Below are 15,272 nucleotides of genomic sequence, written 5' to 3' on the forward strand. Positions count from 1 at the left end.
ATGAAGTTTATAAGGAATTGGTGGAATGTTTATGTCAGTACAGTGGGACAAAAAAAGGCATTTAATTCAAGTTTAAGAAGGAGTGAGAGTATCTGTTGTTACTGCATTACTTCGTTATGGTTGTTATAAGAAGATATTATCAGGAAACTACCTTTTATTAACTTGGGTGTGTTTGGCTGGAAAATGTCAGTCACATCTGGCAACCCTGAGTGCCAGCGATCCACAGCTCTCAGATAAATATCAACTTATATTTCTAAGAGCTGCCTGCTGCTGTCGACATACAGTTAGGTTAACTCAAGTCAGCGAGTTTGTTACTGTTCCTTCTCTTTTTGTTGTTATTAGAGGTTTTGCAAGGCAAATCAGTGTAGTTCACATTCGAGACAAAAGAGACAGGAATCAAGTTAAGATCCTCAAATCCATCAATCAACCATCAAAAAAAAAAAAACCTGGAGCTTCCAGATCTGACATTAATGAAACATCAACCTTGCGAACACTGCGGCGTAAATTACATTTTCTCTTCCGGAACGTCACCATCAAACAAACCAGCTGCGTGTGGAAGCTCAAACAGGCGTTACAGAAAAGTTCACAAAGTCAGCTCCTGTCAGCTGCAGTTTTGATCAGATAGTTTGCACGTTGTGTGGCTTCAAGCTTAAGACCTAATGCAAATATCGGGCTTTCAATCCCACAAGGCCACCTGGTCTCCACCTGTCGTCTGACGGATCCAAATCCCCGTCGGATGAGCTCAACATCTCCTTCACTTACATCGACTGTCGGCTCCAAAAAGACAAATGATTATGTCTCAACTGAGGTCGCTCACAATCTGGATTAACAGTCAATTTCAGATTTCACAGGCATGTTAGTGTTTAACAGGGAAAATTAGTTTCTTTCTTTTCTATATTTGTTTATCATGTTTTTATTTACAAAAAGTATATGTTGTATTGTCTGAGAAATGTGCTTTAACAGAGGTAAATTGAATTGAATGCCTATTTTTAACAATGGGGTATATTCTCAATAGCAGTACTTATACATGTAATGTATTAAAATGCAATCATTAAATCTGTTAAATCATTTCCCCCCTTATTTCTCACTTTATTTGATGATTATTCATAGTTTACAAAGTCTCCCCGTAACTTTTACAATCTTCAACAGCTTATTGATTCATTCTAATGATTCAGACGGCACTATTTATTTCCATTTTTCATAATTTTCTTAGCAATTAATTAATTTATTAAAGTTTTGACAATTTAAAAATATGCATTTTTGATTGATCTTATGTGTGTGTTTGCTGAGATGAAGAGGAAAAACCAACAACGCAGCAGGTTTATCATTTTCTATTCATAAATATCAGTATTTCCACATGTAAGGCACTCAAAAACTGAAAAATATACAATGAGCAATTTCCACCCGTACAGATAAAAAGACATTGATGCGATCTCTACCGTTAAGATGGTTCAGTCACACAGTTTACACAACACACTAATTGTGACATTTGATATGTCAATTTAGAATTCCTCGAAGAGTCGGAGCAAAATGCAGCATTGAATTTAGTGGCATCCCTTAAGAAGAAAGCGAAAGCAAACAATTGGGATTATCTTTTCACAGGGGATCGGAGGATCGGAATATGGGGCACAGCAAACGATGCTGGCGGTTTTCTTGCTTTTTTTCAGCTAAATTCGTGCTCCAGGGTCTAGCGAGTGCGACTCCATCCTCATCGCGATACAAAGTGCTCCCCTGGATTCATCAAGTGTGGCAGAGAAGGTTTTTTTTTTCTGTGTTTTACTGACCAAAGCAGCTGTGAGGATGAGACGGGAGCTGGAGGGCAGTGCTCACATAGAAATGCAACTAGGAATGGTTAATCAATCATTCCGAGAATTTAAGGAAGCGTGAATCATGCCAAGTTCTCGCCGTGACAAGTCTCTGCAGAAGGACAATGGCCGCCCCACTCGCAGGTACTCGACGCCTCTGTGACTCGGCTCACTGGAACCGATCGTGAGGCGGCTTCATATTCAGGTGTATTATTAGACACACTGTCCGGGGAGGCGCAGGGTGGATGAACCGCCTCTGAACGACTGACAGGTCGTTGTTTCATTGAAGGCCTCCGACGGTCTGATTGAGTGGGGGGGGCATCCAACGCTAGAGCCGCCTCTTCCCCCTCCTCCACTGTGGAGCCCAGCTCTTCATCTTCAACTTCCTCTACCTCGCGGCCCGACTCCTCCACCGGGCTCCGTCCCTCCTCCAGCTCGACGGCGACCGGAACCTCCACCAGGGTCGCCGTTTCTCCCCCTCTCCTGTCAATCCCATTTGTCTCCGCCCCCTCGCGAGGATCCAGGCTGTTGAGCAGTGCAGGTGCGTCTTCCCCGCCGACGCCATCTGTGCCAAGGTCACTGCCAGCTGTGTGGCGTTCCCAGGATGATTCATACGAACTTCTGTTGTCTGACAGACCTGGGAAAAGGAAGATGGGACGACTGGTCATTTTAATATCTCACTTGATCTGGAGCCACAGCCACATTAGAGAAGTATTGTCAGCTGTGACGGTGTTCCGCTTCAAGACTGATCACTCGCTGCTTTCTCCGCCGAACACTCTCGCGTTGCTTGAAAACAGATTATTATTGTTGCCACCTGAATGCAAAGTGGCGAAAAGCCACTTTCCACTTTTAGAGCTGGACCCCTTGTGTCAATGTGCAAAGTTATTTCAATTACTTATATGACTGAAGTGCTTCCATGGCAACAGCCTAAATTTAGCAGCCGTGCCCCAGACAAGGGGACACAAGACAAGTGTGACGCCTTGCAATAGCAACAGCTTAGTTCTGCTTCTTTGCCAAAATATGCTCTCACTTTGGGGATTACTGACCCATATTTGTGGATGTGCAGGGAAAAAGGTTAAAGACTGCACACAGACTCCGAGCCACCTTTTTCCCCCGTGCGCGCACACACACATGCAAAAACACGCAACAAGGAGGCAACATTACTTGAAGTGGCATCCATATTTATGCCTCCCCTCCCTCCCTCCACACCCCACCTCCTTTCAAAGAGAACACGGCAGAAGTTTCTGAATGTCAGTGGGCGAGAATTTGTTTCACATTTCCAAAATGCCATGGCATTTGGGCAGCTTGCACCAATGAGAAGCGGAGAGGAGTCGGGAGGCGGGAAGGGAAGGGAAAGGGACTCGGGTTAAACATGGGGGAAGACGGGCAGGCGCGTTTAGCACGCGGCACGCTAATTGCCGTCTTTGCGCCATTAACTGTGGGGGGCTCTAATCAACGAGAGGAGAAGAAGGCCACACGCGATTACACCCTCACCTTTCTGCGGCTGCACGTTTATCAACGGCACGGCACGCGTCGGACGAAGCTCCGGTTGAAGGTTCTCGCTCAGCGTGATCGTGTCCCGTGGCCCTGTGAGGAGGGGGAAAAAAAACAACAAACTTTCAAGCATCGAGCTCGGGAGCGAGAAAGAAGAGTGATAACACCGAGTTGTCGTGGTGTGTTGGATTGGAGGGCGCGCATGTGCGCCGCCACGTTCCGTGCGCTCTTCGCACGGCACCCAAACCCATGCACGTATGCACCGCAGAGCTCACAGGAAGAGGCTTCGGCTCCCCGTCATCTGTCTTCATTAGTGATGGCTGCACGCCTCTTAGGCTGACACCATATGTTGCTCATAGGAGACCGTGCGCTCGGAACCAGACGTCACAACTCTACACACACACACACACACACACACACACACAAAAGTGTACGCCACAAACAAAGAAGTCCGTACGCATGCAGGCTTTGTCTTCACGGACATGGTGGTGTGAGCGGACGCCACAATTCTATGATCGTTGGAGTGTGAGGCACGAAGACAAACAGAAGAACGGGCAAATGGATGACTGGGTGACACAATGCATGAGAATCATGAGTGGTGAACGGGGGAGCATATTGTCGGGAAGGCAGTCCATATTGTTGCGGATACTCAATGTTCACAGCGATGTGAGAACAACACTGGAGGATCCTGAAGCACCAACAAGAAAGAGCCTAACAGTTGATCTCAAAAGTCAAAAAAAAAAAAAAGAATCTTCCTTTTGTTTTAGCACCACGCCTTGTTTTAATAACGTGAACATACAGCGTGACAACCTCTGTCGCTGCCTTATAAAAGTACTCGCTCTACAGGGCACAAGGTGTTTTTCTCCTCCCTGGCTTAGTTTGTTGTTTAGATTGAGTTTTTGTAGTTTACTTTTAATTCCTCGAGTCTCCTTACTACACTGTTTTTACAACAAGGTTATACTGTTAACCTTGGTTTTTGTTTTTCATCTTCTTTTGTCTGTGTTTGCCCGGTTTCCCTTTCCCTTCAGCTGACATGGTAAAGACATTTGTGTTTGGTAGATTCTTTCTTTGCTGCAACAATGCTTCTTGGCCTTAAATCTCTTGCCATTGAACTCTTGTTCATCTTGAATGTGCCATTTGTTTTTGCCAGAGTGACCAACACAACCATGTTGGAGGACTTTGGACAAACACTGGTTGAAGAAAGGTTTCCGTCCCACGGCAGTGTGTGAGCCGGCTGCCGACTCAACACTTACCCAAGTTTGTGTATGTCTAGTTAAATTGTTTACAGGAGTTCTTCAAGGAAAGCTCTCGCCTCACACGCTCCTGTGATCATTACGATCAGCATACTTAAAGCTGATCAACCCTCCCAGCGCTGTTCCAATGCCCTTCATATCCACCCTGCCAAAACCTGCTTTTCATTCATTAATTGTCCCATTTCATCTGAACTGTACCCACCACTTGTTTCAATCATTAATTCTCCCCTTCTTTTCTCCTCTCATCATCAGCCGAGACACAATCCTGACAACAGAAACCTTGCTTAAACCTGCCCTGAAAAGGAATCCACTTCCACATTCATCCCATCAAGCAAAAAAAATAAATAAAAAAATCACAAATGCAGTTTGTCGTAATGAACCATCTCCTACTTTAAGAGAGGCAGCCAGACGGCTCTTACATAGACAGAGCAAAGACTTGACTGTGCACAACCGTCGCGTCTCTATGAAGCAAGTGGAACCCCGGAGGACGCAAAAAAAAGAAAACGCTTAAAGCATGTGGACGTGCTCTAAAAGTTCCTGACAGCCACATGTCCAGTCAATCAGTCACCCGTCTATCACTGTAACACAACTTACTGTATATGCATGAGCGCACGTCCATCAGCACTGCGCTATTCTGCACGCTATCGTGGCGAGATCGCGATCTCGGCATCTCAAAGAAGAAGACAAAAAGATGAGAGGTGTACAAATCTGTCAAACATAAAACTACACTGGAATGGAGGGCCGTTTCATTCTGGGCTGACAGGAAACGTCTTCCTCTATGCTCGAGAAAGCCTGTCAGAGGACTAGAACGGAGCTTTGGCGAGGTGCATTCTGCGTCCACCTCCGTCTTGCCAAAAGCCGATGCGCAGTGACAGGCTCTCACTTGCCGTGTTACATTTCAGCTTGCACTCATTCAGCGCCGGGGTGGAGGTGAACTGCGGGACCGGGGCGATCCATCAATCACAACTTTATCTGACTCACTGCGCCCATGTCATTGTTATTGTTTTCGTCTCTCTCCCTCTCATCCGAAGACAATGTAGTCACCGCCAGTGTTCTCCGGGCCGCAGGTAGGCGGCCAAGGCCCTCCATCCTATCCCGTTCGTCTTTAATATCCATCAGCCGAACTTCATATCACATCAAGGCCACAGACGCTCACATCTCTCTCTATATCTCTGTCTCCCTAACTGTGGTGGACAGCGTGGTCGTCAGGCACTCTGGGCCCTCGCCTACAAATTCCCTAATAACGGCACATTCCCCTAAATGTGTTTGTAATGTGGGCAATCATTTTCAGTAATGGATGCTTGTCAGTTTTATGGCAGGGAGAATGACGGTCTCATGACAGGGTACCTCCATTCAGCCACAGCCCCTCCACCTTTTCAGTCATTCCCAATGATGGCACAACATCGCCCTCCAGTGGGAAGGAAGGGGAACGGCTTTCTGAGGCGAACTTCCTTATTGCTTGCTGCTGTAAATAAAGTTTGGAAACGTTGCTTTTAATGAGTTTTTGTTGAATGTGTCAGTTTTGACATTTTGCTCGGTGAGAAAGGGGCTTGTTTACTAGAGAGAAACATCTGGCAGCCCCGTATTCGGGACAAATACGACGGCCGTTATGATGATAGTGACTGTCAAAGTATTTTTATTTTTTTGACGATGAATCCAAAATGGTGTTTAATAAAATATCAGCTCTTTTGCTAATTATTACTAATGAACATTGCTCCATTCTGTCAGAAAATCAGATTATAGCATCTTCTTTTTCATAATCCATTTTCACCTGCATGTTCATTTGACTCCCAAAAAAAAAAATGCATACAGTTATCTGCAAAATAATTTATAAGAGGAGCTTTAAAATCTTTCTGCTATCCTTAAAACAAGAACAAGCCTCTTTTTTTTTCTTCCCTTCTCTGTGTAAGATCTAAGACAGCCAGCTTTGGCCCACTGGACCAAAAGGGTCAGAGTGATACACAGGCAGCCTGATTCAGTCAGTGGTATCATGAACAGACACATGAGCGGGTGGTCAGTGGACTCGACACATTGTAAACGGTGGGCGTGAGGTGACATGTTTTCTGGGCGTCTGCCCAGATTTGTCCTGGCATGACAGAGTGGAGGGCATGGATGGGCTAAGTGGGGCAGAAGGAATACATACTCCCAATTCCCACGGATACGTGGTAGGTCAAGCCTGAGATGCAGCCAGAGTGGAGAGAAAGAAACAGTGTTAAGAGAGGGGAAAAATCTCATTAAAGTGTTAAAATTCAAAAAAAAAAAAAAGAGAGAGATGGAGAGAAATTATTTAAACCAGTTGGCTGGTTAAAATGACTTAAAAAAAAAAAAAAAGTCTAAATTACACACGATAGAACTGAGGATGCAGCTTCAGAAGCACATGATTTGCAAATTGCCACAGTCATGTTTGCTATAATGACGTGGTAAAACATTAAACCCCCATTTAACATTATATACCCAATCTGAAAAATAACAATTCTGTGACGTTAATGTGACTTGTTTACCTAAAAAGAGCTGGATGTTTGACTAATTAATGTCGATAGTTTCAGGTCTACAGTAAGGACAATGACTGCTTTCTTTTTGTTGCTGAACCTCACCTGGAAGACTCCATAAGCCCGAAACCTCCAGGGTTTTCAACTTCCTTTCCAAATCTGCAACTCGGTTTCCCAGGATCCTGTGGACCAAGTGGGAAGTGTCAGGTTTCTGCGGACTGCGCCGTGTGCACACGCTCAGGTGTATGTTTTCATGTGTTTGCCTTTGAGGAGGAGAAGGACTCTTCTAATCAGTAGACAAACATCACAGGAGTTAAACAGTAACGGCTTCGTAACAGTGCTCCTCTTGATAGCCCCGGGTGTCGTCCAAGTACCTGTTGGTGTGCCTCTGGTGCTGGATGACCAAATTCTTCTCGTGGATGGTCTCCAGCAGCGCAGTGGCCAGGGACTTAAGGTCGTGGATGGACTGAGGCGTGGCTGGGAGGCTACAGCCATGCTCTTCCAGAAGCATCTCTTGGACTGAAAATAAATAAATAAATAAAAAGGGCAATGAGGAAAGGAGCCCAGCTGACTGTGGGTGAGGGTACGGTACACCTTAGACAGTCCATCAGAGACCAACGGCTGACAGACAGAAAGTCACACACTCACAAATGAACCCAAATACACGTTATGTTTTTGTGGGACGAAACGACGAGACAAGAGTTCTAAAGACAAACACCACCGTGCAGCCTGACAGGACGAACAGGGATCGACGATCACCGAAATGTCTCACTGGACGAAAGACACGCAGGATATAAAGACGTGACTTCGCGCACTGAAGAGACAGGCGCGCTAACCGACGGCCTTACCGATGATGCACCAACAGCATTGGGCACAGAAAGTTAAAAAATAGAGAGCGGCGCGAAAAAGGGGGCGATCTAACAAGAGACGGCAAAGAACAGCATGACAAGAGCAAGACAGAGATGGAGAGTTGGAAACAGCTGTCTGCGAGGTGACACTCTCCTAACTTTAACTCCAGAGCCCACTGTGCTGCTTCTGCCAGAAACTGTCAGTCATCATGGCAGGCTCATTTCCCTGCCAGTGGTGCTCTCTACCACTCAGAATACAATTAGTAGCCCAGCTGGTGTCCGAGCGGTGGCTTGAGGGATTGGCAAAAAAAGAAAAGAAAAAAAGTTATTTAATAATACACTGAGACAGAGTAAGAAACAAAGAAGCAGCTCTCTTACACGGAAGGCAGGCCCGTCAGTTGAGGGAAGTTTATCGCATCAGAAAGCATTTGCATGTGAAATACCGTGAGGCGACAGACAAAACATTTACTGGCTCTCCACGTCGGCTGCGCCGACATCCATCTACGTCGGCGCTCAAAGGGAATTCAAAGCGTGCAGAACAGTTTGGGTTGTCACCTTGTTTGGCTGAGAGGACTCCGGTAAGAGGGCTGCTGTTTGATTTCCCGTATGCGGTGGAGTTTTTCCTCCGCTCCAGGGCGGTCTGCAGGGAGGGAGAACCAAGACAACAAAGTTCACCCTGCTTGAGTTTGATGCACAGTTTGAATAAAACAGCACCTTTTTTTTTCTTTAATACAATTTCAAATATAAAGAGATTAAATGGATTTTTCTCAGTATCTGAACACTTGCTACCTTGTACTTCATGATGTTTGATTTCAGCAGGTTCACCTCCTCCTGCAGCTGGCTGAAACGATCATGCAAGTACCTGCAGAAGCAACGATGAACCGCTTGATAAATGCAGTCAGGAGACACAAACGGGTAGGAGGGGGTGTGCAACGAATACAGAGCATTTAAAGTTTGTTCTTTGCTGAAGCAGAGAGAAGAGGAGTTATGATTTATGAAGAAAAACATAAAAACGGTTGCAGAAAGCTGAGGTGTGGAATAGTTATCCAGCGTTTTAGTATTATAACACAGTCAGAGTATCAAGAAGGAAAAAATATATATATTTTGTCCATCACACAAGCCCCGATGATTAATGAGCTTCATTTGTTAATTCAACCGCTCTTTATAATTTGTCAATCTGTTCACATATACCTGAGATGATTCAAGTGAAACAACTTAAAATAAAGGGAAACCATTTTCTCAATGTTTGCTGTTGCTGAAAAAAAAAAAAAAAAAATAAAGTCTAATGATCGACAGAGGATAAAAACACTGTAAATGAGCAGTCGCTGCGTTCAGGTTTATTTATGCTTGAGCTATTTTGTTTAGAAATAAAGCCGATTTGTTTAAACTAATGAGTCCTGTTAGGAGTCACCCACTGCCTTTTTTTTAATTTTTTGAGATTATTGGTCCTGCGACGGTGATCGAGGTGAACAGCTGCTGCATAAACCATACAGCAACAAAAAAAATAAATCCAAAATAATATTACAGTTCTTCCAGGTCAGAAAAAAACTCAAAAGTTTCTCCAGAACCCATCAAAGTCTGTATTGTAATCAGGACTTATGAGGTCTGCCCGAGGAAATAGGGCCGCTGCGAAGGAACGGTTCACCCGAGGTCGCAGTCTCAGAAACGGCCAATTAACGGCCCCTCAGATCAGAACCTCCATCAATGTTTCACCGAGTTCAAACGGCACACCTCCACATCATCAGACAGGAGGAGGCCGTGCGGATCGGACCTTTAATGTTACACCGCTGAAAATAAACCCCCAACTGGGACCGACCGGTGAGAAGGAGATAACTCTTGGAGACCCAGAAATACAAGGACTGGACATCAAACTGGTAATGCACTCGTACATCAGATTAAGCAAGTTTAAAGCATCAGGAGATGGAAGGATGGGAAAAGTTGGACCAGTAAAGGAAAAAGGCCGATAAGCTGTAAAAAATATGTGGAACTTCCTTCAAACGCAGTCCGGGCGATGACCTCCTCACAATGGATAAGTGAGCAAAGCTAATATTTAATAGATACAAAGGTACCAAAGAAATCCCCCCAAAAACTTTTATAGACACTCATTCAAATTCCTTCACTTATCATGTCCAATGAGCGAAACTAAAATAATTAATATGACATCAAACATTAATTATATTGCACGTTCAGTATAAAGAAAAAGAAAAAGTGATTTATAGGGTAAAAACTGGATAAAAACATAGTGATACCCAACCTTTACTTGGTTTGTTACTTTGATTTGATGTTTTTAAAGACGGTGCCTTTAATCTCCACCAATGTTTCTTATAATGAGCTTTAGGATCGATAACTGAAACTTCTGTTTTGTCCTCAATGACCTGAGGGAAGTTTCCGTCCATCCATGGCTTAATATCTAAATAACAATTAAAAAGTTCATCAATTGGCCGCATGTCTTCACGACACATAGCATTGTACAGTTTATGTCGTCAGTAAAGATGTGAAATTCAATGTATATCCCCTGGTGACATCTCCAAGTGGAAGTATATAAGAAAAGAATTGGGCTTTGGGGCACACCGCATTCGACATGATGAATCCCTGAGGAGCATGTACTGTATCCATGCCTACCGGAAATCTTCTACCGTGATACTTTCTGTGTCCAACTCACCTGTTTTCCATACAAAGGGCATCGACGTCAATGATACGCGCCTCATGGTTCCCCAGAATGTGGTTGAGCTCCACATTTAGGCGGTCGGCCTTCTCTCTGAACACGTTTCGCTCGGCCTTCACGTCCTGCAGCTCGTCTGTCAAGGCTTTGACATTGTGCTCCATCTCCTCAATCTAGAGAGAGAGAGAGAGAGAGAGAGAGAGAGAGAGAGAGAGAGAGAGAGAGAGAGAGAGAGAGAGAGAGAGTGAGAGAAAAAAAAATGCACCGGGGCAAATAAAAAAGAAGACACTTAAAAAGCGAAAGTGACAGGTTTTCGAAAGCGGTGTTCATTAAAGCAGAGTTTGCTGATAGTGCGTATGCCGTTCTCAGCAATCAGCACCTCAGGAGCTCCCCACTGTGAAACCTCATCTACTGCTTTCAACTAAGTGGCTTCGACTGGAGCAGCGAGAAAAAAAAAACTCCAGAGTAGTTTTGAAAGAGGAGAAAGTTTCCTTTTACTCTCCATTACACTAAACGACCACGTTACTGTAATTACCAACAATGGGGATTACACCGTTAAGGGTTTTGGTGAGTAGATGTGTGCCGGTAATTAAGTAACGTCTTGCAGCCAAACTGTGGCGATAACACCCGAGTGAACACGCGATGAAGTGAGAAAATATGTTGCTTAACAAATGCGCCAATCTACCTGTAGTCCCGCCCTCTCCAGCTGGCAAACCAGATCCTCTCGCTCGTGCGCGGGAAAGTGGCGCACCCCGACTTCCTCGTCCCCCAGCCTCTGGCGAGTGATGGTCATCCTCAAGAGCTGCGGGAAATAAGACAGATTTTCTTCACGACGGTGTCTCCAACCGACGCACAGCGCGGGGTTCATTACAGGAGTGTTACTTCAGCCGTGTGCCATGTTGGCGTCGGTGACTGCACCTTGTTATCTCCCTGGGCCTCTGTGAGCCTCTGAGTGAGCTCCTTCACCTCCTCGGCGAGCCGCTTCGATCGCTCCCTGGAGTCCCTCAACAGCTGGGCCAGGTTCACCTGGGGAGCGAGAGGAGGAGAGGAGGAGGAGAGGAGGAGAGGAGGAGGAGAGGAGGAGAGGAGGAGGAACAGCTCGTGATCCATGCCACTTCACAGAGTCCGGGTCCTGTTCACTGAGGACAGAGTTGTTCAATCCCAATCCGAGAGTCCTGAACATTTTAGATGTCTCCCGACTTCAAGTCGGATTTTCTGTCCGCATATCTTGATAATGCAACATTAACAAGATTTAGGTACGTCGTAGCAGGGAGGCATCATAAACATGCCAACCCTGCCCTCTATAAAGCAGGATGGCGCGCCTCTGAATTAGAATCATCCTTTACCTCGAAGGGGGAAAAAAACAACAAACTGCTTTATACGTTTTAAAATCAACAACGCAACACAAAGAAGTAAAAAAAATAATAATTGGAACAAGTAATCCTCATTTAACAATAGTGATCATAAAAATGGCAGACAGACGTTTCAGATAAAACACACGCTACAGCTAAAGTTACATGTTGTGGAGCGGCGTGAGTGTGTTTTCACTTCTTCTTTACACTCCTATCCTGCCGCCCGCTCTCTTTAATCACGGCTGTCACAGCAAGCACAGGCTTCAAATCCGCCAACAAAACACACCCACTGTAATGTTTGTCATACCCATAATCATCTGGTGCTCTTCATTTACATGAATTAAAAAAAACAACCAAGATGTAGACGAAGATGTTCTCAAAGATACACCACGATACATCAAGGAACAATCTTTAAAATCAGCAGCAGCAAGAAAGCTGAACTTACTTGGTTGCGTTTTTCTGGTGGCAAAGAGGGATCGCCATCCTAAAACATGACGGAGAGACCGATTAAGATCTCGTTGATTTGCTTCTACTATATAGAGTGATGACACATACTGCAAAATGATTGTTAATCAACTGTAACTTCATTGAAAAGCTTCACCTTGAAGGTTTGAACCACTCACAATGAGTTCCCGGTACTTCTTCTTCAGTCCCTGGTGCCGCTCTCGCAGCTGGTTGGCCATCAGCTGGTACTGGTCCCGCTCCTGCTGGCAGGTATCCAGCTCTTTGGACAGGATGAGCAGCGCCTCCTTCTTGCTCTCCAGCTTACGCTTGCACACCAGGAACTGCAGCAAGGAAACGCCGAGAGAAAAGAAAAAACAAACAAAAACACATGCCACAGAGCGATCACACCGTGAGTCGTCAACGAATCCAGCTCCTGTGTAAAACAAAGCTCGCTCTTGGCTTTATTTTTTTTCCTTCCGTCCAAAATGTGTGAGGGAACCGGTCAGATTACTTGACTGCACAAACCGTGACGCCCCTGACCAGTTCCTGAAAAGGTGCAAAGTGGAGATAAGAAACAGGAACAGTGTGGCGAGCAGCCGTCAGACCAGCTCAGAACCAAATCAAACAAAATTGACAGTGAACATAGTGAGGTACGATGACCGGCATTACTCCGGTCACACAGAACCCGACTTTACACTGCAGATGGATGGAAGTTTAGGTTCGCTGTGTCATTCCTGCTGGAGTTTGTTGGTTGGTTATTGTTAGTAGTGGCCTTGAGATGGTGTCATAGCTTGGGGTTTGCTGCGTCTCAAGTGGTAGGATGGATTATTTTACAATCCCAAAGCATGCAGTCTGATTTTTTTTAATAGAAATCTTACAAGTTTAGCTGCCTTTTGACATTTTTACTCTTTTTTAATCAACCTCTCTTGCAATTTTAGCCTTTTGGCTCATTTGTGTACTCTTTTCGAACAGTTTTAGCCATTTTATAGATGAGAAAATAGTCCAGTGTGCAAATAAAAAGACAATCGGATTTAAGAATAATACTTTTTTGAACTCTACATCCGGTCTAAAGGAGCAATGGGTTACTGGCCTTATGCCATACAGTTAAACAGTGTCTATCAAACTCCCTCTTGAAAAATAAAAAGTTATTTTAAAAGTTTTCAAACAGCTTTCAACAACAAGGTTTAGAAATGTTAATTCGCCCAAATTTCAGTAATTATTTCCACAAGTAGCAAGTAGCAGATGGCTATTCTCCACTATCCACTAATAGAAATGACTTATATGAGAGAAAGATATGAGAACTGTATAATAATTTAATCTTGACGTTAAAGCGTTTAAATGTATATTTATAATCGGTAATACTTTCCATCATCAGATCCATTCATACAAGTATAAACTAACCAGGTGGGTTGAAGCGAATATAGACTATTTAAAGAGTTTGGGCCCACAGGTGGATTATATTATGAGGTGTACAGAAATGTGGGCAGGGTCTTTTCCACAGAAAGGCTCGGATGATGATCGTTTAAATAGAAAACCCCAACAAATAGAAGTCCATATGACGAAAAAAAAACCCAAAAAAACCCGAGAAGACTTAAAGTGACATTAACCAGCTTCCAGCCCGGAGAGCTTGGTACCATATGGACCGACAACATCTCCAGAACGTGTCCGTCCGCACGGCGTCTGCTCCCGGCGTGTTTCCCCTCACTTACCTCGCTGACTAACCCCTGCCAGTCGCTCTCGCTCCTCTTGGAAGACTGCATTATTCCACAGTTTGCATAAAAAAAAAAAAAAGAAATGTCAGGCAGCAGACAGCTTCTCCTCCTCCGTTTGTTTATCCTGCGACGTCACGTCACGTTTTTATTTTTTGTCTCCATCGTCAAGTCGTCGGCCTGTAGAACCGGAAGTAGAGGAACAACTTCCGGAACGAGATTTTAAAACAAATATATCTTGATTAAAGTCTTTTTGATTCCTTGTGAGTTACGAGTGAATGTCTTATCATAAGAGCACAAAGTTGTGAAACGTGTCTCAAAAGTCATGTTTACTAGTAATGAAATTATACATAAATGTGTATGTTTGTAGAGTATTAATATATAGTTTGGGGTTCTTTGATTTTCAGACTACGTCTGACTGATATAATCGTGTAATTAGTGAAATGAAATAATCTAAAATAAACTTAATGATTTTTCTTGTTTAAACTCAAAGCTTTTCACCTGTGGCTGTAGAGTTCACTGTAGCTTTTCCTGACACCTGTGAAGTTAAGTATGCTATCTTTTTAAAACTTATGGATGGATGGATGGATGGATGGATGGATGGAAAATGTGATGGCCTGAGTTGATTGGCTATATCTCAAAGCCTTTGACATTTGACCATCAAAATTTAATCTGTTTATTTTTGAATGAGATTAAACCAGCAGGAAGAAATAAAAATGGAATAAAATGTTGTCAAATTCTATTCAGTTCATCTTACACACTCTAACGGCATCCCAAACAGCAGAAAGTCTCTACCTCTGAGTCTGGTTCTATAGATTTCTTCATGTGGAATTGGTTTTTCTCAGTGAAAGTGCATGACTGTGTTGATTTAGCGCTATACAAAAACATTTAATTGAATTGGTCCCTCGTCCGGTGTAATTGCTCCCTGGCCAATGGAAGACGATGACGCCCGCGTCTGATGAAGTGGTCAGCTTCCCTTGCAGGTCGTCTAGCACGCAGACCATGCTGATACCCGGGTACCTCCTACCTCCTCTGGACATACCTGGAGTTGAGTGGAACACATCATTGGGTTTGCAGGGCACTGTCACCGCTGTGGGTCGTGGCCAAAAGACGTTCACTTCTATGCCTTTCTGTGACCCTCCAGTCTCTCTCCGTTTCTGCGGCTCCCTGCTGATAACACTGTGACACTCAAAGTTCGGTGACAAATCCCCCCTGA

General features: G+C 44.3%; 1 protein-coding gene across 2 annotated transcripts; it reads right to left on the reverse strand.

The window, feature by feature from the left end:
• Positions 1-1,062: 1,062 nt before the first annotated feature.
• On the reverse strand, positions 1,063-14,252 carry LOC308123471 (coiled-coil domain-containing protein 149-like). 2 transcript variants are annotated; one of them, XM_080485978.1, is made up of 13 exons: positions 14,057-14,252; positions 12,527-12,688; positions 12,349-12,387; positions 11,470-11,577; positions 11,237-11,353; positions 10,552-10,724; positions 8,679-8,751; positions 8,445-8,529; positions 7,416-7,560; positions 7,147-7,223; positions 6,696-6,728; positions 3,300-3,392; positions 1,079-2,442 (listed from the first exon to the last, which is right to left on the reverse strand). In XM_080485978.1, exons 1-13 carry the CDS (start codon positions 14,105-14,107, stop codon positions 1,889-1,891), a joined length of 1,710 nt encoding a protein of 569 aa, XP_080342104.1. In that variant the 5' UTR covers positions 14,108-14,252; the 3' UTR covers positions 1,079-1,888. The 2 variants fall into 2 exon arrangements, with proteins under 2 accessions (XP_080342105.1, XP_080342104.1); XM_080485979.1 differs by lacking the exon at positions 6,696-6,728 and having other exon boundaries at positions 1,063-2,442; positions 14,057-14,230.
• Positions 14,253-15,272: the final 1,020 nt, after the last annotated feature.

The sequence above is a fragment of the Lipophrys pholis genome (genome assembly GCF_963383615.2).
Source record: "Lipophrys pholis genome assembly, chromosome: 18".
NCBI classification, from domain to species: Eukaryota; Metazoa; Chordata; class Actinopteri; order Blenniiformes; family Blenniidae; genus Lipophrys; species Lipophrys pholis.